This window comes from Protopterus annectens, chromosome 17.part0 (assembly GCF_019279795.1).
Source record: "Protopterus annectens isolate FY-2018-M chromosome 17.part0, PAN1.0, whole genome shotgun sequence".
Lineage (NCBI taxonomy): Eukaryota > Metazoa > Chordata > Ceratodontiformes > Protopteridae > Protopterus > Protopterus annectens.
Window position 1 is genome coordinate 106869145 of NC_056751.1, and position 25179 is coordinate 106894323.

The following is a 25179-nucleotide window of genomic DNA, read 5'->3' on the forward strand; positions in this document are numbered from 1 at the left end:
AATGTTCTCTGAGGGTAAGAAGGGTTTCCTCAAAGGAAAGATCTTCTGGTGGGGAGGCAGAAGGAATGGATTCATCTGAATCCTCATAAGCAGTCAGAGGAGGTTGTTCCTCTTCAAAATCTGAATAATCAGACTCTTCAGAATCTTGTTCTGTCAGAATTTCAGGAGAAAGGTCTCTTCCTTTTTGAAGGTGTGACCTGACTAACCCTGATAAGGGTGATAAGATCCTCCGCCATTTTAAGCATTTGAGCTTGGGGTGGTGTAGCAGGAGTAAAATGGTGGCTAGAGTTAGTTTTTCTAGGAGTGGTCTTGCCTCTAGGCCTAAGAGTATCCATCAGTCAAAGAAACTGTAGTTGGAGAAGACATCGTTCTTTGTCTAGATTTGGTAGTGCGAAAAACCTTGGAAGCCGATGCTCGTGTCGCAGCTCCAGACCCAATCAAGGCTGAGACAACCTAAGACGGAAGGCAAAGAAGATTTCTGTGGCATACCAGACTGACAGTCTCAGTACAGGCCTGCAAAGGTATCGAATTGGGCATCAGGGGCTGCGAAGGAGCCTCATTGAATTCTGGAGAACTGACTACCTGCTTAGCGGTGGAGTCGTCGGAAGGCTTAGCCTTGTGTGGTCTGTCTCTATCTTTATCCTTACATTTTTTCGGAATGCCTACGGATTGCTGGCTGACTGATGCTATTTCAGAATGTGAAGACGAAGATACCTGGCTACAATAAGAGCTTTATGATGAATGGTTCTCGCGTTAAAGCGGGCACAGAACCGGCAACTGGGGACATCGTGGTCTGGGCCTAAACAAATGACGCAGTACGAATGGAAGTCTCTGGGTGGCATTTGCTTTCCACAGGTGAGACAAGTTAACTTTTTCGGACATCAGTTAGTGCAAGAAAAAAGGACCCCCAATGGGGTACTTGGCTTTAGGCGTTTTCAGCTGTAATTCAAACACTGGTAGTGACCGACCGGCACACTTGCGAACTGCTTCTGCTATGGGCTCCACTGTGAGAAAGACTGATGTAATGGCATCGGCTGTCTTCCTTTATAGCACCGATGACCTGACGTTAGGCAGTGACAGCAGCAGATGCAGGAAAACTGACTCTGGTATTCGGGCCGGCCGAGGGCTACCACAGTAGGGATAATCCACAGGTTAAGACTGCAACAGTGAAACACGAAGAACATCTGGGCTCGGCCTGTGAATCCGTGCCTGAAGTCGGAAGAGCCTCCGGGTTGACAAGCACCTCTGGAGAAACGTCTGACAGTGGAGGTGCAGGCCGAGGTTTTTTGTCCTTGTGCTTCACCGGCTCGGCATTGGACCCCGAGGTACCCTCTTATACACTTAATGTAAGCCACTGGTTCTCTAAATAAACAGAGAGGAAAGCCTGCTTCTAAGGGTCTTAGAACAAAGGACTGGCAAATGCTACAGCAGTTGTGGTTAGGGCCTAAATAAGAGAGACACTGTGAATGGCTGTCCTTATGCAAAATTTGTGTTTCACACTGGCACTTGGCCTTCCTGGATGACATAACCAAAACAATACGAGAAAATATTCCCCAATGGGGCACTTATCTGGCAAAAGTCTGAAGTCGCAAATGCTGAAACGATCAGACCGATGGTCAGAACGGCGTTCTGACTGGAGGCAGAAAAGGTCAGAGGATGGTACGTGCATATGTCACTTTTATGGCCTATGTCTGATAGCAGCCTAAATGTGACGTCCCACAAACCCTACAGTAGTACAAGACTTTTGTATACTGGCCGTCGGGTTGCCTTCAGGCGGGCAATCCCTCAGGTTAAGAATACTGCAGCAAGTGAAAAGAAGTACATCTGATCTTGCTCAGCAGGACCTTGTCAATGTACCTTGCCAACATTTTTCTTACCATTTTCTGTTAGTTGATGGCCCAGACTTCCTGATTGTGCAATTCCTTGGGGTTTCTGCAAAGTCTCACTTTCAAACAACTCTACACTTGCCCGACTGCACCTTCATCTAATGCCTTAACTGCTCAATCTGTACCTTTATTCAAGGATTCAAGCTGTGTCACTACTGCCTTTTAAATTCTTCACTTCCACATTCTGCTGTACATGTCACTACTTGCATTATTAATTACCGTGAACTACATGATTATCAACTTATAATGATGGAATCGTATACTGTGTACTTGGTTACATAATATTTGTAATGCAGTCTAAAAAACAGACATGTAGATGGAGTTACAGAACTGAACAGAAACGGATTAGTTTGTTTATCGGGGGTAGGCTTCCAATTACATATACCAGCTTTATTATTACGATCAAAAGTTTTATTTGTTCAAATACATCAAGTAAGATGCAAACACTTTAATGACAACTATACAGAAAAAAAAGATACATTGACAAAAAAACAGTAAATATGGGAGGGGGATTTTTTTTGTTTGATAAAACAATACAGCAAACTTTCTTAAAGCATCAACCTTCTGTATCCCGTTATCTTCTGCATACCCTCCCACCCAACCCCAGAAAAAAATGGGGTAAGCTTATTTAATTAAAAATAAACTTCAAACCCTATTCATGCCTGAAAGACTACCGCTAAAATGTATAAATATCTGCAAAAATAAGGATGCCACAAAGAACTGTTAAAACAGCCCTGATTTTTAAAACCATTACTACAAATAGTACAGCAGGCAAACTGTAGAACAGACTGATGCTGGATATAGTGAGATGTTATGTTGAATTTCAAATCTGAATAACCTCTAGCTGTGCTAAACGATCATCGGTATGGCACACTTTGGTCCATGTCGAGGATTTTAAGCTGAAACGGACTCCAAACAGGTAGACAAGTACTAAAAGTACTGTTGATTAAGTTGAACACCAGGTTTACTTCCAACAGTGGGACAAGAGTCAAAAAGAAGATTACAAGAAATAGTCCGGGGTACGGCGTGTCACATGAGGTTCTCCACGACGAGGTGCAGGATCAAACTGAAGGCTGAAAAGAAAAAAAAAAACATCAACAGCAGCTGAGTATGATTTGTTCAGCAAGGTCTTGTCCACCATTTTAAGCACTGCAGCTATAGTGTAGACACTACTCAGTCAATGGCTTTTCTACTGACAGCAGGATTCTTCACTCTCTCACATAAAGCACTAAATTTCTTGTTAGTTTTATCCTCTCTAGCTCTAGGGCAAACTATTCCCATGCATTATGTCTATATTGTGTGAAACAGTACTTCATCCATTACTCCACCTCCCTTACAATACAAAGGCAGCAATCATGTATATGCTGTAGAGTTGCTGGTGGGTGCTCCATCACTCCCCCTCTCATCTTCACCTCCAATAACTGAAATGTATTTTCGAATCTAGGTCACTACTGACACAGAATAAACTATGCATAATTGACAATGGACAGAAAACAAAACTTGTTTTGAGCTTTGGCTCAGAGTGTCATGTTTGCCCTTTTCCTTTTCTGTATATGTAAGCAAATATATTCATAAAATTCTTCAGTGATTCTCTTTCAATATAATTATTAAAGCAAGACTTGCTCTAACTCTTGGGAAAACTGCTCTGAACTGTCAAACTCTACGGTGATTCACAGGCCACCAAAAGTATCCTCTCTACTACCTTCAGGCTAGCTGGTTTTCTCTGAATCTCCTACACCTGGGGACAAGCATGCCCTCACAGTCAAAGGAATTAATGGATGAAGTGGAAATGTGCAAGGCCAAAACAGTAAAATAGAGAGGTGAAAATACACCAACAGTGATGATATGGGAAAGAGAGCCATGGGGTGCTTAAGAAGTCAGGGCCAACTAAAATTCAAACTCCATGCATCAGATGGGACTATAAGCTTGATGAGAGAAATAAGTCACTTACAGCTACACACATTTGCAGATTCTACGGTCAAAGCATATTAACACAACCTATTTGCTGGTACTATTAAAGTGAACAGAGTTGATACTGTGAAGTCTGAAAGTGCATCAGGAATAGTGATTGTAAAGAAATGCCAAGAATTAATAAAACACTGAATATGAATATAAACTAGACAGATGTAGAGTATGAGTATCTGAAAATAATTTTCAAGATTATAGTTTAATCTTTTATTCCCAATATACCCTCCCATGTGATCAGGAAACAATGGGCCACTGAAGAAACCAGCCAGGCACATGGAAAATTCAACGTATGACTATGATGCTGAAGTACGAAAAGCTGCATTTATTGAAATGTCTACTGAGGTGAACAAAATATCCAATGTTTATGTAAAGTGCTTTGTGCATACTATTAGCATATTCAGGGCACTAAGAAAAACCATTCAAAAGAAGTGAATATTTCATTTGTATTTTACTGGGACAGAACAATGATCCATGTGGACATTTTTTAGACTCAGACCAGGAGCACACTCTGGTTAAGTGACTCACTCAGCGTCGCATAATATGCGAATGGAGGTTGAGGAAGTAGCAGAGTGTTAACATCTCATAGACTAATCCTCGGAGTAACTGCCACATGAACATAAGGCCTCAGATTGAAATATCGCCCTCAAGTCAGTTCTACGTTGCTTGGCTTGTGAAAAGCTAGGAAAGGTAAATTAATTATTGCGTGATGTACATTCTTGTGTGATGTACATTCAGGAATGCAGCAATGTCTCAAGTAATGAACAAAGCCAGAGCACTGGCATCTTTCATGATCATTTTTTAAATTTAATTTACACTTTGTTAACAAGGCTACTCCCAATAGGTCAATGCCTCTTCTCAGGGGAAATCCAAAGTGGTGTTCATACTGACAAGGAGAAATTTTGCCAGGGAAAAATATCTTTTCACTGGGTGCTGTAAAGTTTTGCTACCACCAACTCAAGCAGATGGGGTGCCTTGGTCTAACATCTCATCCAAAGGAGGTCACACTCAGACGTGCAGTGCTTCCTTGTGCTGCACCGTAGTGTCAGTATTATAACATTAATGCAACTACCCAATGTGAGAACAGAACCCAAAGTATTCTGCACCAAACTTATCTGTGCTATCTGTTGAGAATCATTTGTTTAAAGGTTACCAGACAAATATCACATGCAACTTAACCTCAATGCTACAACACTGACATATGCCAAGAAATGAACCAGTGGTGCCCAGGATTACAACTCAGCAGGAACTGATCTGAATGGAATGTTCAGGTGGCACTAAAAAGCAATGTAAATAATACGAACAAATAAACAGTACAGCTACTGTTGTAAAGCAATATATTATTTGGACTTGTACTGATCCACAAGACCCAAATAATGTGATTCAGGAAGGCAAAGTTTCATCTATTTTCAGTACTGCATGCAAATTAGGAATTCTGGTAGATGAAGGTAAATGAAGAAAGGTGCACATATAATATGCTATTAGAATAGTAAAGATTCCTTAGACTTCAATTTACTTCAACAGCACCAGAAGTGCGCCAAATGGCCAGTTTAAAAGTAACTGAAGGCTTGCAAAGTGATGTAAGCACAACCGATATCTTTTAGTGTGAGGTTTGACACACAAACACAATATAGGACTGGTACAGCTGTCAGTTTAATCAGGACAGCATAACTTCAATTCAAATAAAAGCAAATGCACATACACTTACAGGCAATAAGGTTTCTAGGTAATGAAGCAGTATCTTGCAATGTTTAAAGTAGTACTACTCCTAAAATAACTTCTAAAGGCCAGTTGTATAGCAACTGGCTTCCAACTGGAATTGCATCGAAGGCTGTGATTCTACAAGAGAAGAGATCAGCTGCCTGTGGGTCAAAAGCATTTACACATGCACAAAAGATACACAAAGAAAAAAGGAGGCATTAGCAATACTGTGTGAATGACACAAATATGCTTATGTTAAAGCTGTTCAGGTGTCAAAGGAACATAAACCCTTGCAAAGCATATTCAGAAAATCTTTGTAGAAGGCACTTCCAGGACAGCAGATATTATTAATCTAAAGTACAATCAGAAAGTGCAATGCAAACCAAACAATTTAACAGTTATTTAGGTGCAGCAAATTTACCACAAAAAGAGGAATAAACTGCTAGATGAATTTACACAGAGCCTTTGAGTTACTCTGCAGGTATCAATGACAGAAGAATAAGAATTCCAGAAATATACTGACATGGACCTAGAAAAGCAGTTACTAAAAAAGGTCAAAGGAGGTGGTTAGCCTGGACACAAATGATCTATAACTGAAGAAATTCAGTCTTATTCTTCTTTCAAGTAAGTGTTCTACTCCAGGATTAACATTAAAAGCAGGCAAAATAACAGCTCCTAATTCACATAACAGCACAAATGCTTGAAAGAATACATGAATCATACACACTTGGGAACAGTGAAGTGCAAAGAAAAAACAACAGGAAAGTCATACCAAGAACACATGCAATTCAAGTAACAGTCCAAAGGAAGAAACAGCATACCAAGTATTGTTTTAATTCAAGGAAGCTATTTCACATGTGAAATTTATTATTCCAAGTACATTGAAATAATACACCCAACAATAACATGCACAGCAGTGATTACTGGGGATATTTGATGTCATATCTTACAACTTTTGAGAAATGGGATCAGACAAAGTCATTTCTGACAACAGTCCACAATACATGTCAGGAATTCAGGTAATTTGTCAATTCATCACATCCAAATATACAATGTTTAGTCCATTTTATATGTAGTCTAAGGGACAAGTTAACAGATAACTAGCCAAATAATGAAAAATCTCCTGAGAAAGACCTGTAATAACAACTATGCTTGTCATCTCTCAACTCTGGATTACAAGAAAGGTACACTGCAGGAGGCTGAAAAGTAAAATACTTACTTCAACTAAACTGATGATGCCAGAAAATCAATACCAAGTAAAAGAAATGTTGAAATAAAGCTAAACAAAGCTTAAATATTTTTAACTGCAAGTCAAAAAGAGAAGAAGCAAGACAAGCTACCGGAAAGTTTACAACTTGGATACGAAGACATTGGTGCGTCAAAGCCACGGTCATGTGTTATTCATGGGGAAAGTGAAAATGGGGAACAGAAGGCATCTACATAACATTAAATATATTGAAAATTAAAGAAAAATATCAATCTAAACGGTCACAAAAACAGACTTGAGAACTGTGGGAGTCACAAGCTGCAGAGAGAGGTAATCCTCAAGCTGTCTTGTAAAGTTGTAGTGCAGCAAGAAATGTCCCACAAGAAAGATCAGTTATCTTGGGAGAACAGCCCAATTAAATACTCTAGTTTTAGAAAGCACTCAAAGAAACTAGCCAGGTACAAGGAAAGCTCAAAAAATGATCATGCTGCTGAAGTATGCAAAGCTGCATTTACTGAAATGTCTACTAAAGTGAATAAAAGATCCAATTTTGATGCAAAAAGCCCACAACATACTTAGTGTAAGGTTAAAGGTAATTAAATGTACATAATGCATGCTGCCCCATAGAATATAAAAGATGCCTACAATGACAAAAAAGTATTAGACCATGGGGTATACATTGTTAAATATGCAAACATCTAGATAACAAAAGAAGCACGTCCACTTACTTCTAGAAAAAGTCACAGTAAATACCTCAGGAAAAAGTACAGTTTTGTACCTACCATAAATGTAGATGTTAGAGTGTAGACACTGCTACAGTCATTACACTTGGGTTATTCTGCCGTCAGGCAGTTCCCCAACTGGCCTGAGTTCCAAAGTCTTGGTCCGGCGTCAGTTGCTGTCGCCTCCTCCCTGACGTCAGTGCGACAGGGGTATACAAGATGCAGCAGACACCATTTTCTTCAGTTTTTCTTGCCCCAGATGTCAGGTGCCCCCAAATAGGTAGGCAATTCAAATTGCTAATAAAACATACATAAGAAATGCAAACATACTTTCAGCTACCAGCAAATACTCCCCATAGGCAGTAAAAGGTAGAGGAACTAGGTACGTACTAACCAGCAAGAGGGGAAGGAGGGAGGGTAACCTGGACTGCAGCAGTGTCTACACTAGAACTTCTACATTTATGGTAGGTACAAAACTGTACTATGTTCGTGTGACACTGCTGCAGTCATTACACTTGGGTAGAATCCCAAAACTGAGGTAGGGTGGTTGGTTCTATAAAGCATTAGGGGTGGCTACAAGGCCCTGCAGCACTGTAGAGGCGAAGCTAGCTCTGGATTTAGAGTATAGAGGCAGATGGTAATGCTTGGTGAAGGTATGCACAGAACTCCATGTTGCTGCTTCCAAAATATCCTTGGTAGGTACTCCTCTGAGGTAGGCAGTTGAAGTGGCTGTTGCCCTGGTGGAGTGAGATCTAATGCTGTTAGGCACAGGTTTTCCATGGTGTGTATAGCAGAAACGTATGCAATGTCCTATCCATTTGGAAATAGTCTGTTTTGAAACAGCTTTTCCCTGTGCTGCTGCAGCATATGCTACCAATAATTGCTCAGATTTTCTGAAAGCTTTGGTTTTGTCCAAGTAGAAGCGTAACTGCCTGTGAATGTCCAATGAATGCAGTAGTCTTACCCCTTTTATTCTGTGGTTTTGGATAAAAAGTAGGCAAGTGAATGGTTTGGTTTAGAGACGCACTTGAAACCACCTTAGGCATAAACGTAGAGTTAGTGCTTAAGGACACCCTGTCCTGATGGAAAATGAGGAATAGTTCCACTGCCATTAGTGCCTGTAATTCTGAAACTCTTCTTGCAGAAGTTATTGCCAGGAGCAGAGCAGTTTTCCAAGAAATGTATTTTAATTCTGCTGTGCTAGCTGGTTCAAAAGGTGGTAAAGTTCATTTTTCCAAAACAAAGTTGAGGTCCTAAGTTGGAGTAGGTGTTCTATGGGGCGGTCTTATGCTTTTAGCCCCTCTGAGGTACTGTTTTAGCAAAGGATTAGAGAAAATTGTTGGATCCGTGTTTTAATGTGCAGAGATGGCAGAGGCGTGGATCTTAATGGATGAAAAGGAGAGGCCTATGTCCAACATCAGTCAAATATTGTAGTATCTGAGGAATGTTTGACAAGAGGATCAAGGCTGTGAGCCTGGTTATAGGCACAGAATCTCTTCCATTTATCTGAGTAGGCTTTCCTGGTACTAGGCCTTCTGGCCTCCAGAATGACATCCATAACTGCTTTGGAGAGAGGCACTGCTTGTGTGGCTAGGGAATCTTCCATGCAGCTAGGTTTAGTGTCTTTAGCTGGCTGTGGAGTAACTGACTGTTGTGCTGTGACAGCAGATGTGGTATTTGAGGCAAAATCCATGGTGGTCCTTGTGCTAAGTTTTTTAAGATTGGGTACCAGTGCTGGCGTGGCCAGTCTGGTGCAATCAGGATCATTTTTGGCTCTTCTTGCCTGGCTTTTATGAGTACCTTTGGGAGAAGAGGCAGTGGTGGAAAAGCATATACTTGTAGGTTTGTCCAGCTGAATGAGAGGGCATCCACTTTCCATGCTTGTGGATGGTAACTCCTTGTGCAGAATTTCTTTAGCTGGCAATTCATTGGGGAGGCAAACAGATCTATGTCCAGGCTCCACCATTTCTTTATCATCATTCTGAATATTTGAGGATTCAATTCCCATTCGTGGGGATCCATGATATTTCTGCTTAAGTCGTCTGCCAGTGTGTTTTTCTCTCCTGGCAGGAATTGTGCTTGTAGATGAACTTGATAGTTTATAGTTGTGTTCTACAAGGTCATGGCTTGTCTGCAGAGAGGGTAAGAGTGAGTGCCCCCCCTTGCTTATGTACCACATAACTGTGGTGTTGCCGGTCTTTAGTAGTAGTTGTCATGGATGCAACAGGTCCTTGAAAGCTATAAGGGAATTTTGTACAGCTAGCATCTCTTTTTGATTGATGTGAAGATGCCTTTGTTCTGCGGATTACTTGCCCTGAATACATTTTCCTGCCATGTGTGCTCCCCAGGCATAATCCGATGCATCTGTTGTCAGTGTTTGCCTGGCTGTGGGTTGAGTGAAAGGCTGTCCCTTGTTGAGGTGACAAGCTTGAGCCCACCATCAAAACTCCTGTTGAAGGCAAGGTATTAGTGGTATAACTGTTTCCAAACGTTGACAGTGTTGAGACCATACATTCTTTAGGTACCATTGTAGTTTCCTCATATGCAGTCTGGCATATGGAATTAGTAGTATGCAAGATGCCATGAAGCCCAAGGCCTGCAGAATTTTTCTTGCAGGGAGTTGGGTCTTTGTTGCCATCAATTGAAAGTATTGTGTCAGTTGTCCTTGCTTGTCTGGCATGAGAAAAGCCATCTGGGCCGTTGTGTTCAAGCTGGCACCCAGGAATATTATCTCTTGTGAGGGCACTGGTTTTGATTTCTTTTCGTTTACTGTGTACCCCAGGCAACTTAACTTTTTTTTTACAAACACCAGATGCTGTAGAAGAATGTCCTTGCTCTCTGCTTGAATCAGGCAGTCGTCCAGGTATGGGTGAATTTGAATTCCTTTCTGTCTGCAAAATGCAATTACTGGTGCCAGGCACTTTGTGAAGACCCTGGGTGCAGTAGATAATCCAAAGGGCAGTGCAGAGAATTGATAGTGCATTGGACCAGCTAAGAACCTGAGGTATCTTCTGCAGTTTTGTCTGATAGGGACATGCAGGTATGCCTCCTTGAGGTCCAAAGTCATGAGCCAAGCTTGCTTGACCAGCATGGGAGGAAGCTGCTGTAATGTCAACATTTTGAATTTCTGAACATCCAGGTAAGTGTTTAGTGAAGAAAGATCCAGAATGGGCCTCCAGGTTTTGTCTTTTCTGGGAACCAGAAAGAGTCTGGAGTAAAATCATTGCCCTTGTTCCTGTGGTGGTACCTTTTGAATAGCTCCCATGTTCATGAGTGCCATAGTTTGTTTTTGGGCCTCTGCCCATTGATTTAGTGGCAGATTTGGCATTCCTTTTAATCTTGGCAGAGTGTGAAAGTGGAACCTGTAACCTTTTGAAATAATATTGAGAACCCATTTGTCTTGGGTGATCATATGCCAATTGTGATAAAAAAGTGTCAGTTTTCCTCCCAAAGGGGCTGCCAAGAGTGAGTTGTTTGGCAGCTGGAGTGGGAAGTCATTGGGGCTGTTTTTCATATGGTTGGTGCCTGTCTTCCCCTTCTTTCTGGCCTGATGCACCCCATTGTTGAGGCCTGTAAGGACCTTGTGGTTGACCTCTACCTCTTGGCCGTCTGTATCTGTCCCTTTGAGGTCTGTCATTAACTGGAAAGGACCAATTCTTTGTTGGCCAGTTTCTACTAAATCGAGGAGGCTGAACCTTAAGAAATCCTTCACTGTTTGCACAGATTTTGGCCTTATCCTCCATTTTCTTTAATACCTCTTCTGCCTTAACTCCAAAGAAAACATCCTGCTGTAAAGATGCATCCAGTAATTTAGCTTTAACATGACCTGGTAACGTATGTTCCTTTAACCATGCATGTCTTCTAATGACAGAGCCTGTAACTGCTGCTCTGCACGAGGCCTCTAAAGAATCAAACCCAAATTGCAAAGTATGATTTCCCACTTGTTCAGCGGCATGCAATAAATCCTGCATTTCTTTAAATTAAGAGGATCTGTATCTGGAAGCATTTTTTTTTTGTTTTTGTTTCAACTGAGACATCAAAAATTGCTGATATTTTAGCATGTGAAACTGGCAATTTAAGGCTCTCATTGCTAACGTTGCAGATGTATATACTTTCTTTCCCCATCTGTCTAGTGCTCTGGAATCTCTGTCAGAGGGAACTGGGTTCTTTGCTAATGAGGCCTTAGCCCCTTTGGGTCCCTGAGAAATAGTTTCAAGATCAGCAACAGGGCTTTTATACAGAAACTTGTGCGAGTCAGGGACTCTAATATCTGTGGAGCTGGAGGTAAGGAATCAGGATTTAAGCTGGATTCAGTGTACACATCATCCACAATATCTAGCACTGGTCGGAATAGCCAAGGGTCTGTGTTGAGGTAATAACAGGAAATCTCTGAGCCTTTTCTTGGATTCTGAATAATCCTGGCCTTCCCAATGGAAATGCTCCCTCATGGTATGTAAGGCTCAGGTGGAGAGGCTGATGGAATAGATCCCTCAGCATCAGAATCCTCATAAGGGGGTAAAGAGTATCCCAGGTCTGAGGATGAATCTGAGGAAATGGACCCCTGGTCGGATGAATCATAATCTGCATCCTGTCTAGGCCTTTTATCAGGTGGGGGATGGGAACCCCTGATCAGAGTGATTACATCTTCGGCCATTTTCAGCATTTGTTTCTTAGGCATGGAGGCCTGTCCTGGAAAATGCTGCACTTGTTTCTTATTTTTTAAAGGAGGCTTTGACTTGGAAGAGGGTTTAATGCTTAGCTGAGTAAGTGTGAAGACACCCTCTGAAGCTGCTGGTAGCTCAGGTACTCCGGATCCCTCTGCAGGATTGGTTTCGGTCTGCTGAAAAGCTAGTGCGTCCGAAGGCCCAGCCATCTCCACGTGGGGGTCAGGGGTGGCCTGTGGTTCTACAGAAGCGGTCATCAGGGGCTGCGAAGGCACCTCACTGAAAACCGGAGAACCGGTGACTGGCCTAGAAGAGGCTTCGTCGTCAGTTTTGTGCCTCAGATGCCTTGTCCTTGTCTTTGCGCTTTTTATGAATACCAGTCGTCGGAAGTTCCGACGGCATGGTATAATTAAATTTTCTGCCAAAGTAATGTCGGGCAAAATCAAACAGACGTTTAATAATGCGCTTATTAAACCTAGCACAAAACCGACAAGCAGTAACGTCGTGGTCTGGGCCTAGGCATGGGATACAATAAGAATGGAAATCCTTATGAGGTATTTGCTTCCCACAAAAAATACAGTTATTAACTTTTACTGACATCGGTCTGAGGCAAGAAAAAGTTTCCCCAACGGGGTACTTAGCTTTGTAGAAGACTTCGTTTTGTATTCAGAATGAAAATCTCAGGAGTAGGCCGACCGGCACTTGCGAACTGCTTTTGCTTCAGGCACTGCGCGGCAAGAAAGACTGAAGAAAATGGCGTCGGCTGCATCTTGTGTACCCATGTCACACTGACGTCCGGGAGGAGGTGACAGCAACCGATGCCGGACCAAGATTTTGGAACTCAGGTCAGCTGGGGAACCGCCTGACGGCAGGATAACCCAAGAGTAATGACTGCAGCAGTGTCACACTATGAACATCTGGTAAAAGCCACATACTGTGCAGTGTTTACTGATCATCCCAATGAACATCGACATGTTAAACTTATTATGCCAAAGATGTCAACATGATGCTAGAAAGACATTAGTTCCCCATGTCTTTTTTTCTTGGACTGAAGACAATAAGTATGCCTAGAAAACACACTGAAGGATAACCCTTTTTGCCAGTTTTTTTTAAACAGCCCGTAAACTTTCTACACAAATCCAATGATCACTTCTTGATAAAAAAGAATGGACTTTAAAGAAAACGCAATGGAACACTCTCCAGTCCAATTCTCTTCTTTACCATTAGGCTGGTGAAGCAAAAGTCTGCCTGTATTGCAAGAGCTAAGCCCACCTTTTCAAACAGCTGTTGGTATGGAGAAATGGGCTCGTGCAAATGCAAAGATCACTGTTGCAATATAATTCACTACAACTGACAAGAGTAGTGAAGCAGTTTTGCTACATGGCCAAAGATCCAGGAAGGAATTTGCAATGTAGCCACACTAGAAAACCAGTCTGTTTGACTGTAGTGCTTGGAAAAGGTGTAGAAGATAGCCCAGTTTGCTGTATCACAAACACTATGGATTGAAACACGAATAAACAAGGATGCAGCAGTGGTTTACTCTTGTAGAATGGGCTCAGACACGCCCTTTTTTCTGCCCAGTATTGAAACATTGCTTCCCTGCCTGCATTCCTTTTTCTTTTTAGTACAACATATTTTTAGTCCAACATATTAGTTGTCTGGGCACATTAAAGAGCAACAACCTCTCTCCCTTGTTCTGTGGAGTATGGCAGAAAGCTGGTAAACAAATGTACTGAGTTCAGTGCTATACTTGAAACCACCTCTGGTGTGCAAGATGGGTTAGTTATTAGTATCATCATGTATGTCCTTATGAAGCCTGCAAACAGTTCCCTGCACATGAAAGCCTGCAACATAGAACATCTATCAGACTTTAATGAAAAAAAAAAAAAATATATATATATATATATATATATATATATATATATATATATATATATATATATGTATATGTATATGTATATATATATATATATATACTGCTAAAGAAAGTACAATTGTGTACACTTACCATAAATGTAGATGTTAGAGTGTATTCACTGTTGCAGTCATCACACTTGGGTTATCTGCCTGCAGGTAGCCCTCAGTCGGCCCAAACACCAGAGTCTTGGGATTTCTGCGTCAGATGATGTCGCCAGGTTGTCAGGGGTATAAAACATGCAGCCGACGCCATTACATTAGTTTTGCTTGCCCTAGATGTCAGGAGCCCCCAAAATAGGAAGCAATTACATGGTGTGGAACACCTCCGGTAAAAAGTAAATACCATTGCCATAAGATATGGCCAAAAAAAGAGGATAGGTAGAAAGTACAGAACAGTCAGGGGGCTGGAGGGAGAGTAACTAGGACTGCAACAGTGAATACACTCTAACATCTACATTTATGGTAAGTGTACACAACTGTACTATGTTCTTCATGTTTTACTGTTGCAGTCATCACACTTGGGTCAATTCCCAAAGCTGAGGAAGGGTGGAGGCAAGGTTGCAGCTTCCAAGATGTCCCTGTTTGGGACTCCACTGAGAAATGCTGTAGAGGTTGAGGTAGCCCTAGTGGAATGGGTTCTGATCCCATGTGGGGTAGGTTTTACATGGTGCTTGTAGCAGGAATGGATGCAGTGTGCTATCCATTTGGAGATGGTTTGCTTTGAAATGGCCTTGCCCTCTGCCCCTGTAGCAAAGCTGACTAGCAGCTGGTGAGATTTTCTGAACGGTTTAGTCCTGTCAAGGTAGAACCTAAGCTGTCTGTGCATGTCCAAGGATGGCAGGATCCTTTCATCTTTATTAAGAGGATTAGGAAAAAAAAGGTTGGTAAATGGATGGCTTGGTTTAAAGCCACACTGGATACCACCTTGGGCATAAATGATGGGTTAGTCCTAAGGGAAACCCTGTCCACATGGAAGATAATGAAGGGTTCCACAGCCATAAGGGCCTGTAACTCTGACACTCTTGTTGCTGAAGTGATGGCTAGAAGTAAGGCTGTTTTCCAATAGAGGAATTTTAACTCTGCTGTAGCAGCAGGCTCAAAAGGGGGAAGCGTGAGCTTCTCTAGTACAAAGTTAAGGTCTTAGGCAGGAGTGGGAGCTCTCCTCGGGGGTCTTAAATTGTTAGCTCCTCTCAGGAACTGTTTGACCAGAGGTTGAGATGAGGGGTGGCTCAGTATTGTAATGAGCTGAGATGGCAGAGGCATGAATCTTAATGGATGAGAAGGATAGGCCTTTGTGGAGCAGCTCTGCTAGATAGTCTAGGATTTGAGGTAAGGTGGGTACAGCTGTGTCCTTTCCCAGAGACTGGCTCCAAGAACAGTATCTTTTCCTTTTTTCTAAATAGGATTTCCTAGTACTAGGCCTCCTAGCCTCAAGGATGACATCAAGCACCTGTTTGCTGAGGGTTGCTGGTGATATATTCAGGGAATAAGAGAAAAAGTCCTTTATTTCCAAAGTAATCAGACCGGTTTCGGCAAAGATTGCCTTCTTCAGTGTAGGACAGACATATAATGCCCTGTTGAAAATATTAAATATATACAAAAAATCATCCAATGAGCAAACAGAGATATACAAAATCATGAATATTCATGTCAACCACATAAATATGAGAAAACAATAAATGCCATGGCGCCATATAACATTCACAAAGCTTGAAGACTATGGAAATGCGGCATGTCACCGTAAAATGAAATATCATGGCATAGGTGTAAACAAAAGAGTATAGTATAATGAAATAGGTGGGTGATAATGAATAGAGAAATTTATAATATAATCCAGTGAATGTAATGACAGGTATTAACAACCAGATGTAATAGTGAGTATGAGTCTGTAAGAACCTATAAGGGAAAGGGGATAAAGCTGTGAAAATAACTAACACATGTATGGTGTATAAACATAATATGGTATACAACGATGGGTCCCCCATTCCAAAAAAATGTGTATATGAAACTATGATAATTGGGGCCATAGATATGAAGATAATATAGCTGAGCCGGCATATGGTATGAACTACCCAAGGAAAAACCCACAGTAAAATGACACCAAATTGTCATAATATAATGAGTGTTATGGGTAAAGAAACAACCGAACGGTGTAACAATATGTGAAAAATGTCCCAATGATGGATCACTAAAGATGGTCATTTAGGCCAGGTGGAAAAAGACCTCCATGAGTGACAATCCAGTATTTCTCTTTATGATCAAGGATACCATGCCAACCCTGTTTATTACTACGATCACCCATGATGTGATCAATGATCATGAAGGTGAATTTAGCTTGTAGATGTTTGAGGGTGTGTTGGTATAAGGCATTGGTCGTTTTCTGATTTTTGATGTCACTTCGATGTTCATTGATTCTAGATCTAAGTGGCCTGGAAGTTTGGCCAACATAAAAGGCCCCACAATGGCAGGTAGCAAGATACACAACCCAATCGCTGCCACAATTGCCAAAGATTTTGATGTTAAATACTTGACTGGTATTGCGACTTGAAAACTCTTTGGATTTGTTCATCTGTTGGCATGATCCACAATGGCCACAGGGAAAGGAACCCAATAATTCCTGTCCATGTAATGTAAGTTGCTTATGAGTAGCCCCCCCACTTCCTATATGTTTGTAATGGGACAAATATGAACCCAGTGTTTTGCCTCTTTTATAGGCAAAGCGGCATTGTTGCCCCAGTAGGGACCTCAACTGATTGTTGGCAAGCAAGATGTTCCAATGTTTATTGATAATGTCCCTAATCATGTTGATGTTTCTGCCAAAAGTAGTAATGAATCGAAGGGGGGCCTCAGAGCAATGGTCCTGTGCTATTTTGTATTCCAATAACTTATCCCTATTGATCCGGTTGACCCGGCATCTGGCTAAATGGACATCCTTGTTATCATAACCCCTGCTGGTAAATCTCTGACACAAATCCATGCTAGCAAAATTGTATTCCGCCTGATTAGAACGAAGGCGCTTGATACGCATGAATTGTGACACAGGAATACTCCTAATAGTATGGTGTGGATGCATACTGGTAGCGTGTAACAGGGTATTGTATTGTGGATATTTACGGAAAACCTTGGTTGATAGTGTGAAGTCCTGGTTTTTGGTGACTGTGACATCCAAAAAATTAATGGTCTCCTGATCATATGATAAAGAGAATTCCAGTCCCCATATATTACCATTCAAGTATTCCACAAATTCCTGTAAATAACCCAAATCAGCACGCCATATTAACCAGCAGTCGTCAAGATAACGACGCCAGATGTCCATTTCAACCTGATAAATAATGTGAGAGGTGTCATAAATCATGTACTCCTCGAAGTAAGCCATGAAAAGATCAGCGTAAATGGGAGCGAAAGACGCTCCCATGGCTGTACCTTGCAATTGCCAGTAACACTGGCCTTGAAAATAGAACACATTTTTATTGAGTACATGTTCGGACAAACAGATCAATAGTGCATTAAATCCTAGTGTGTAAAGATTAGCCCTGTTCAGCCAATATTGGAGAGATTGCAAGCCTGCCCAGTGTGGAATACTGGTGTATAAAGCCTTGACATCAAGAGTGCACAGAAGCCACCCTGGTTCCAACTGGGTTTCTTGGATAATTTGTAGGAATTGGGTTGTGTCCTGTAACCTAGCCCTGACCAGGCCCAGCAATGGTTTGAGGTATTTGGTGAGAAAGGCTGATAAGGGTTCAGTCAATGAACCAGACCATGACACAATGGGTCTGCCAGGGGGTTTGGTTAATGATTTGTGGATTTTCGGCAATAAATATAAAATCTGTTTGCGAGGTTCTGCCACAATTAGAGAGGATAATTTTCAAAGTGGAGGTCCCTGCATACAGATTCCATAAAAATCTAAACATATTTATTCATAGGTGGTTGAAAACCAGATCTACCAAACCTAAAGTCATACGATCTTGGAGAGGGATCATGAGCAAAAAATAATTTCAAATTGAGGTTGCGACAAAAAGCCTGAAGATCCTGAATAATGTGGTATTCATGAGAGAAAAAAGCAGGTATATAGTTGAAGCCCCTGTTCAATAAAATTGTTTGTTCTGCTGATAGCTGGGTCCTGGAGAGATTTAGAACATTCTTATTAGAAACCTGGGCTATGTTTATGTCAGAAAGTTGGTGATCAGACCCTGTAGAGAAATGTCCGGTGGTACTTTGCAAATTATGGCCACACTATGTTACAAAATAACCTCACTGTAGGTGATAAGTTGGCATTGGATCAACTACGTCACAACAAAGATATAGCAGTTCTCCCTGCTGACAAGGGAGGTGCTGTAGTTGTACTTAATTTGGATGACTATATATACAGGAAGGGTTGTTACAATCATCAGACAAGACTTGCTATATGCATATGCCCACAGATCCAACCCCGAATTTTAAACATGAAATTGATTCCTTCCTAAATCTTGCTTTTGAGGAAGGGATAATTACCAAAAAATGTTTATCCTCTCTAATTGTGGCAGAACCTCGCAAACAGATTTTATATTTATTGCCGAAAATCCACAAATCATTAACCAAACCCCCTGGCAGACTCATTGTGTCAGGGTCTGGTTCATTGACTGAACCCTTATCAGCCTTTCTCACCAAATACCTCAAACCATTGCTGGGCCTGGTCAGGGCTAGGTTACAGGACACAACCCAATTCCTACAAATTATCCAAGAAACCCAGTTGGAACCAGGGTGGCTTCTGTGCACTCTTGATGTCAAGGCTTTATACACCAGTATTCCACACTGGGCAGGCTTGCAATCTCTCCAGTATTGGCTGAACAGGGCTAATCTTTACACACCAGGATTTAATACACTATTGATCTGTTTGTCCGAACATGTACTCAAAAATGTGTTCTATTTTCAAGGCCAGTGTTACTGGCAATTGCAAGGTACAGCCATGGGAGCGTCTTTCGCTCCCATTTACGCTGATCTTTTCATGGCTTACTTCGAGGAGTACATGATTTATGACACCTCTCACAATATTTATCAGGTTGAAATGGACATCTGGCGTCGTTATCTTGACGACTGCTGGTTAGTATGGCGTGCTGATTTGGGTTATTTACAGGAATTTGTGGAATACCTGAATGGTAATATATGGGGACTGGAATTCTCTTTATCATATGATCAGGAGACCATTAATTTTTTGGATGTCATTCTCTTTATCATATGATCAGGAGACCATTAATTTTTTGGATGTCAGTCACCAAAAACCAGGACTTCACACTATCAACCAAGGTTTTCCGTAAATATCCACAATACAATACCCTGTTACACGCTACCAGTATGCATCCACGCCATACTATTAGGAGTATTCCTGTGTCACAATTCATGCGTATCAAGCGCCTTAGTTCTAATCAGGTGGAATACAATTTGGCTAGCATGGATTTGTGTCAGAGATTTACCAGCAGGGGTTATGATAACAAGGATGTCCATTTAGCCAGATGCCGGGACAACTGGATCAATAGGGATAAGTTATTGGAATACAAAATAGCACAGGACCATTGCTCTGAGGCCCCCCTTCGATTCATTACTACTTTTGGCTGAAACATCAACATGATTAGGGACATTATTAATAAACATTGGAACATCTTGCTTGCCAACAATCAGTTGAGGTCCCTACTGGGGCAACAATGCCGCTTTGCCTATAAAAGAGGCAAAACACTGGGTTCATATTTGTCCCACTACAAACATATAGGAAGTGGGGGGGAATACTCATAAGCAACTTACATTACATGGACAGGAGTTATTGGGTTCCTTTCCCTGTGGCCATTGTGGATCATGCAAACAGATGAACAAATCCAAAGAGTTTTCAAGTCGCAATACCAGTCAAGTATTTAACATCAAAATCTTTGGCAATTGTGGCAGCGATTGGGTTGTGTATCTTGCTACCTGCCATTGTGGGGCCTTTTATGTTGGCCAAACTTCCAGGCCACTTAGATCTAGAATCAATGAACATCGAAGTGACATAAAAAATCAGAAAACGACCAATGCCTTATACCAACACACCCTCAAACATCTACAAGCTAAATTCACCTTCATGATCATTGATCGCATCATGGGTGATCGTAGTAATAAACAGGGTTGGCATGGTATCCTTGATCATAAAGAGAAATACTGGATTGTCACTCTTGGGGGTCTTTTTCCACCTGGCCTAAATGACCATCTTTAGTGATCCATCATTGGGACATTTTTCACATATTGTTACACAGTTCGGTTGTTTCTTTACCCATAACACTCATTATATTATGACAATTTGGTGTCATTTTACTGTGGGTTTTTCCTTGGGTAGTTCATACCATATGCCGGCTCAGCTATATTATCTTCATATCTATGGCCCCAATTATCATAGTTTCATATACACTTTTTTGGAATGGGGGACCCATCGTTGTATACCATATTATGTTTATACACCATACATGTGTTAGTTATTTTCACAGCTTTATCCCCTTTCCCTTATAGGTTCTTACAGACTCATACTCACTATTACATCTGGTTGTTAATACCTGTCATTACATTCACTGGATTATATTATAAATTTCTCTATTCATTATCACCCACCTATTTCATTATACTATACTCTTTTGTTTACACCTATGCCATGATATTTCATTTTACGGTGACATCCGCATTTCCATAGTCTTCAAGCTTTGTGAATGTTATATGGCGCCATGGCATTTATTGTTTTCTCATATTTATGTGGTTGACATGAATATTCATGATTTTGTACATCTCTGTTTGCTCATTGGATGATTTTTTGTATATATTTAATATTTTCAACAAGGCATTATATGTCTGTCCTACACTGAAGAAGGCAATCTTTGCCGAAACCGGTCTGATTACTTCGGAAATAAAGGACTTTTTCTCTTGTTTCAGCATCCGTTTCTGCTTTATGCTGGCCATTTTTTGTTTGTGTAGCTATTGGTTTGGCCGTGCATTCCCCCGTGCATAGGACGTTGTTTGGACGAGTATTCAGGGAATAAGCCAGGCTACTAGGTTCAGGGTTTGCAGCTGAGGATGTAAAATCTGGCCCTCTTGCTGGGACAGCAGAGAGGGGGGGGGGGTCCGATGCAAGTGCCAGGGTGGCACTGTTGTCAGACTGCATAAAAATGGGTACCAGTTCTGGCGTGGTCAGTCTGGTGCAATAAGGACTGTCCTTGGCCTGTCCTGTTTGATCTTGAGTAGTACTTTCGAGAGGAGGGGCGGAGGGGAAAAGGCATAGATTGAGAGGTTTTCCCATGTAAAAGATAAGGCATCCACTTTCCATGCTTGGCTGTGGGGAGTTCTGGTGCAATATTTGCTCAATTGATGGTTCTGGGGGAAACCGAGGTCCACCTCTGGTGTCCCCCACCTGTGGATTAGAAGCTTGAATGAATTGGGCACCAGTTTCCACTCGTGCGGGTCCATTAGATTTCTGCTTAAGTCATCTGCCAGTGAATTTTGCCTGGCAGGAACTGAGCTTGCAGGTGCACTTGGTTGCTCAAGGCTGTGTTCCACAGAGCCACGGCTAACTTGCTGAGTGGGTAGGAATAAGTTACCCCTGCTTATGTGCCACATGACTGTGGTGTCGTCTGTCTTTATCAAGTGTTGTCCTGGAAGGATAAGGTATTTGAAGGCTGTTGGTGCATTCTGTACAGCTAACATTTTTTTTTGATTGATATGCAGGTGCATTTGTCCTGGGCTCCATTTGCCTTGAATGCATTTGTCTGTCATGTGCGCCCCCCCCCCCATGCATAGTCTGATGCGTCTGTTGTCAGGGTTTGGGTGGCGGGGGGGGGGGGTTGAGTGAAAGGGAGTCCCTTGCTGTGGTTGCAGGCCTCTGCTCACCAAAGGGACTCTGTCCTTAGGCAGGGAATGATCGGAATCACTGTTTCCAAGTCCTGAGAATGTTGACACCAGAGACTTTTTAAGTACCACTGAAGTTTCCTCACATGCAGTCTTGCATATGGAATTAGGAGTATGCATGAGACCATGAACCCTAAAGCTTGCAGTATTTTCTTGCAGATAGCTGGGTTTGGGTGGCCAGTAGTTTTAAGTAATTTGTCAAATAAGCATGCTTTTCTGGAGTGAGGAATGCCATCTGGGAAGTTGTGTTCAAGCTTGCTCCCAGGAATACAATTTCTTGGCTGGGTACCAGTTGTGATTTCTTTTTGTTGATGGTATACCCCAGAGAAGTTAGGAGTCTCTTTACAAATGTCAGGAGCTGAAGTAGCAATTCCTGACTGTCCGCCTGAATCAGGCAATCCTCCAAGTATGGGTAAATTTGAATGCATCTCTGCCTGCAGTATGCAATGGCTGGAGTCAGGCATTTAGTGACAACTCTGGGAGCAATGGAAAAGCCAAAGGGAAGTGCAGAGAACTGATAATGCATGGATCCTGCCCTGAAACATAAATGTTTCCTGCAAGAGTCTCTGACTGGGGTGTGCAGATAAGCCTCTTTTAGGTCTAGTGTGGCTAACCAAGCATCTTTGGATAGCATAGGAAGAAGCTGCTGGAGGGTGCGCATTTTGAATTTTGGTACCACCAGGAAGGTGTTTAGAATGAACAGATCTAGGACTGGGCGCCAGGTGCTCTCTTTTCTGGGTACCAGGAAAAGTCTGGAATAGAAAGCTTGGCCTATCTGGTCTGCAGGGACAGGCTGAATTGCCCTCATGGAGAGGGGGGAATGAACTTGGTTTTGTGCCTCTGCCCACTGGTTTGAAGGAAGAAAGTGCAGTTGTGTACACTTACCATAAATGTAGATGTTCGAGTGAATTCACTGTTGCAATCCTTACATTTGGGTTATCTGCCTGCAAGTAGCCCTCAGCCGGCCTGAATACCAGAGTCCTGGATTCCTGCGTTAGACGCTGTCTCCTCTTCCATGACATCAGGGGTATAAAACATGCAGCCGACGCCATTACATCAGTTTTTCTTGCTCCAGATGTCAGGTGCCCCCATAATGGGAAGCAATTATATGTTACACCTCCCACAAAAAGCAAATACACCAGAAAGTTCAAATACTCCAAACAAGAAAGAAGGTAGAGCCAAGAGAAGCCAGGGCTGGAGGGAGGGTAAACCAGGACTGCAACAGTGAATACATTCGAACATCTACATTTATGGTAAGTGTACACAGCTGTACTACGTTCTTCGTGATTCACTGTTGCAGTCATCACATTTGGGTCGATTCCCAAAGCTAAGGAAGGGAGGAGAAAGTTGGAGAGCATTAGGGTCAGCTATTAAGCCCTGCAAAACTGAACTGAAGTGGCGAAACCAGATCTGGATTTAGAAAAAATAGGCATGTGGTAATGCTTGGTGAAGGTATGTACAGAGCTCCAGGTAGCAGCTTCTAGGATGCCCCTGGTAGTAACTCCTCTGAGAAAGGCTGTAGAGGTAGATGCAGTCCTGGTGGAATGTGATCTAATCCCCTGTGGGGTAGGTTTTCCATGGTGCTTATAGCAGAAATTAATGCAATGGGCTATCCATTTAGAAATGGTTTGCTTTGAAATGGCCTTCCCCTCTGCTCCTGCAGCAAAGCCAACTAGCAGCTGTTCAGATTTTCTGAGAGGCTTAGTCCTATCCAAATAAAATCTAAGTTGTCTGTGCACGACCAAAGAGTGCAGTATTCTCTCTCCTTTGTTTTGTGGATTCGGGAAAAAAGTGGGCTAATGAATGGACTGATTAAGGGCCACATTAGATGCCACTTAGGGCATAAAGGAAGGATTGATCCTGAGGGAAGCCCTGTCTGCATGGAAGATAATGAAGGGCTCCAGCGCCATGAGGGCCTGTAACTCTACACTCTTCTTGCTGAAGTGATGGCTAGAAGGAAGGCTGTTTTCCAAGAAAAGAATTTCAACTCTGCAGTAGCAGCTGGTTCAAATGGAGGGAGAGTGAGCTTTTCCAATACAAAGTTAAGGTCCCAGGCTGGAGTGGGGGCTTGCCAGGGGTGGGGGGGGTCTTAAATTTTTAGCCACTCTGAGGAATTGCGTTAACGGGGTGAGAGAAGAGCGGTGGTTCAGTATTATAATGTGCTGAGATGGCAGATGCATGAATTTTAATGACGAGAAGGATAGACCCCTGTGAAGCATTTCTGTTAAGTACTGAAGGATATAAGGTAAGCTGGGCACCGTAGTGCCCATCCCCTGAGTCTAACTCCAGGAACAGTATATTTTCCACTTTTCAGCATAGGATTTTCTAGTACTAGGTCTCCTTGCTTCCAGAATGACATCTAGCACCTGCTTACTGAGAGATGCTATTGGAGAGCTAAAGGAATTAGCCAGGCTGCAAAGTTCAGGGTTTGAAGATGAGGGTGCAGGATCTGGCCCGCCTGCTAGGACAGCAAGGAAGGTGTCTGAGGTAGGTGCCATGGGGGATCCAGCAGTATCATACTGCGCAAGAGGGGGTACCAGTACTGGCGAGGCCAGTCTGGCACAAATAGTACTGTCCTTGGTTTGTCATGTTTGATCTTTAGCAGAACCTTCGAGAGGAGAGGGGGAAAGGCATAAACTGAGAGGCTTTCCCAGGTGAAGGACAGGGCATCTACTTTCCAAGCTTGACTGTGGGGAGTCCTTGTGGAGAATTTTTCCAACTGGTAGTTCTGAGGGGAGGCAAACAGGTCTATCTCTGGAGTCCCCCATTTGTTCAAGAGATTGAATATTTTTGGTTCCAGTTTCCATTCATGTGGGTCCATGAGATTTCTGCTTAGGTCTGCCAGTGAATTTAGTTTGCCTGGCAGGAATCGAGCTTGTAGGTGCACTTGGTAGCTCAAGGCTGTGTTCCACAGAGTCATGGCTAGTCTGCAGAGAGGGTACGAGTGGGCTCCCCCCTGCTTGTTTATGTACCACATAACTGTGTTGCATGTCTTTACCAATAATTGTCCTGGAAGAATGTGATCTTTGAAGGCTGTCAGGGAATTCTGTACAGCTAACATTTCTTTTTGGTTGATATGCAGGTGCATCTGACTTGGGCTCCATTAGCCCTGAATGCACCGCCTGGCCAAGTGAGCCCCCCATGCATAGTCTGATGTGTCTATAGTCAGGGTTTGGGCGGCAGGGAGTAGATTGAAAGGGAGCCCCTTGTTGAGGAGGCAGGCCTCT

General features: G+C 42.3%; 1 protein-coding gene across 1 annotated transcript in view; it reads right to left on the reverse strand.

Annotated features, from left to right (window-relative positions):
- Positions 1-2231: 2231 nt before the first annotated feature.
- PPP2CB (protein phosphatase 2 catalytic subunit beta) overlaps positions 2232-25179 on the reverse strand; it is a 564832-nt gene continuing 541884 nt past the window's right edge. The window contains exon 7 of the mRNA XM_044059310.1: positions 2232-2959. Within this exon, the coding sequence (XP_043915245.1) occupies positions 2887-2959 (73 nt within the window). The 3' untranslated portion in view covers positions 2232-2886. The remainder of the gene's footprint in view (positions 2960-25179) is intronic.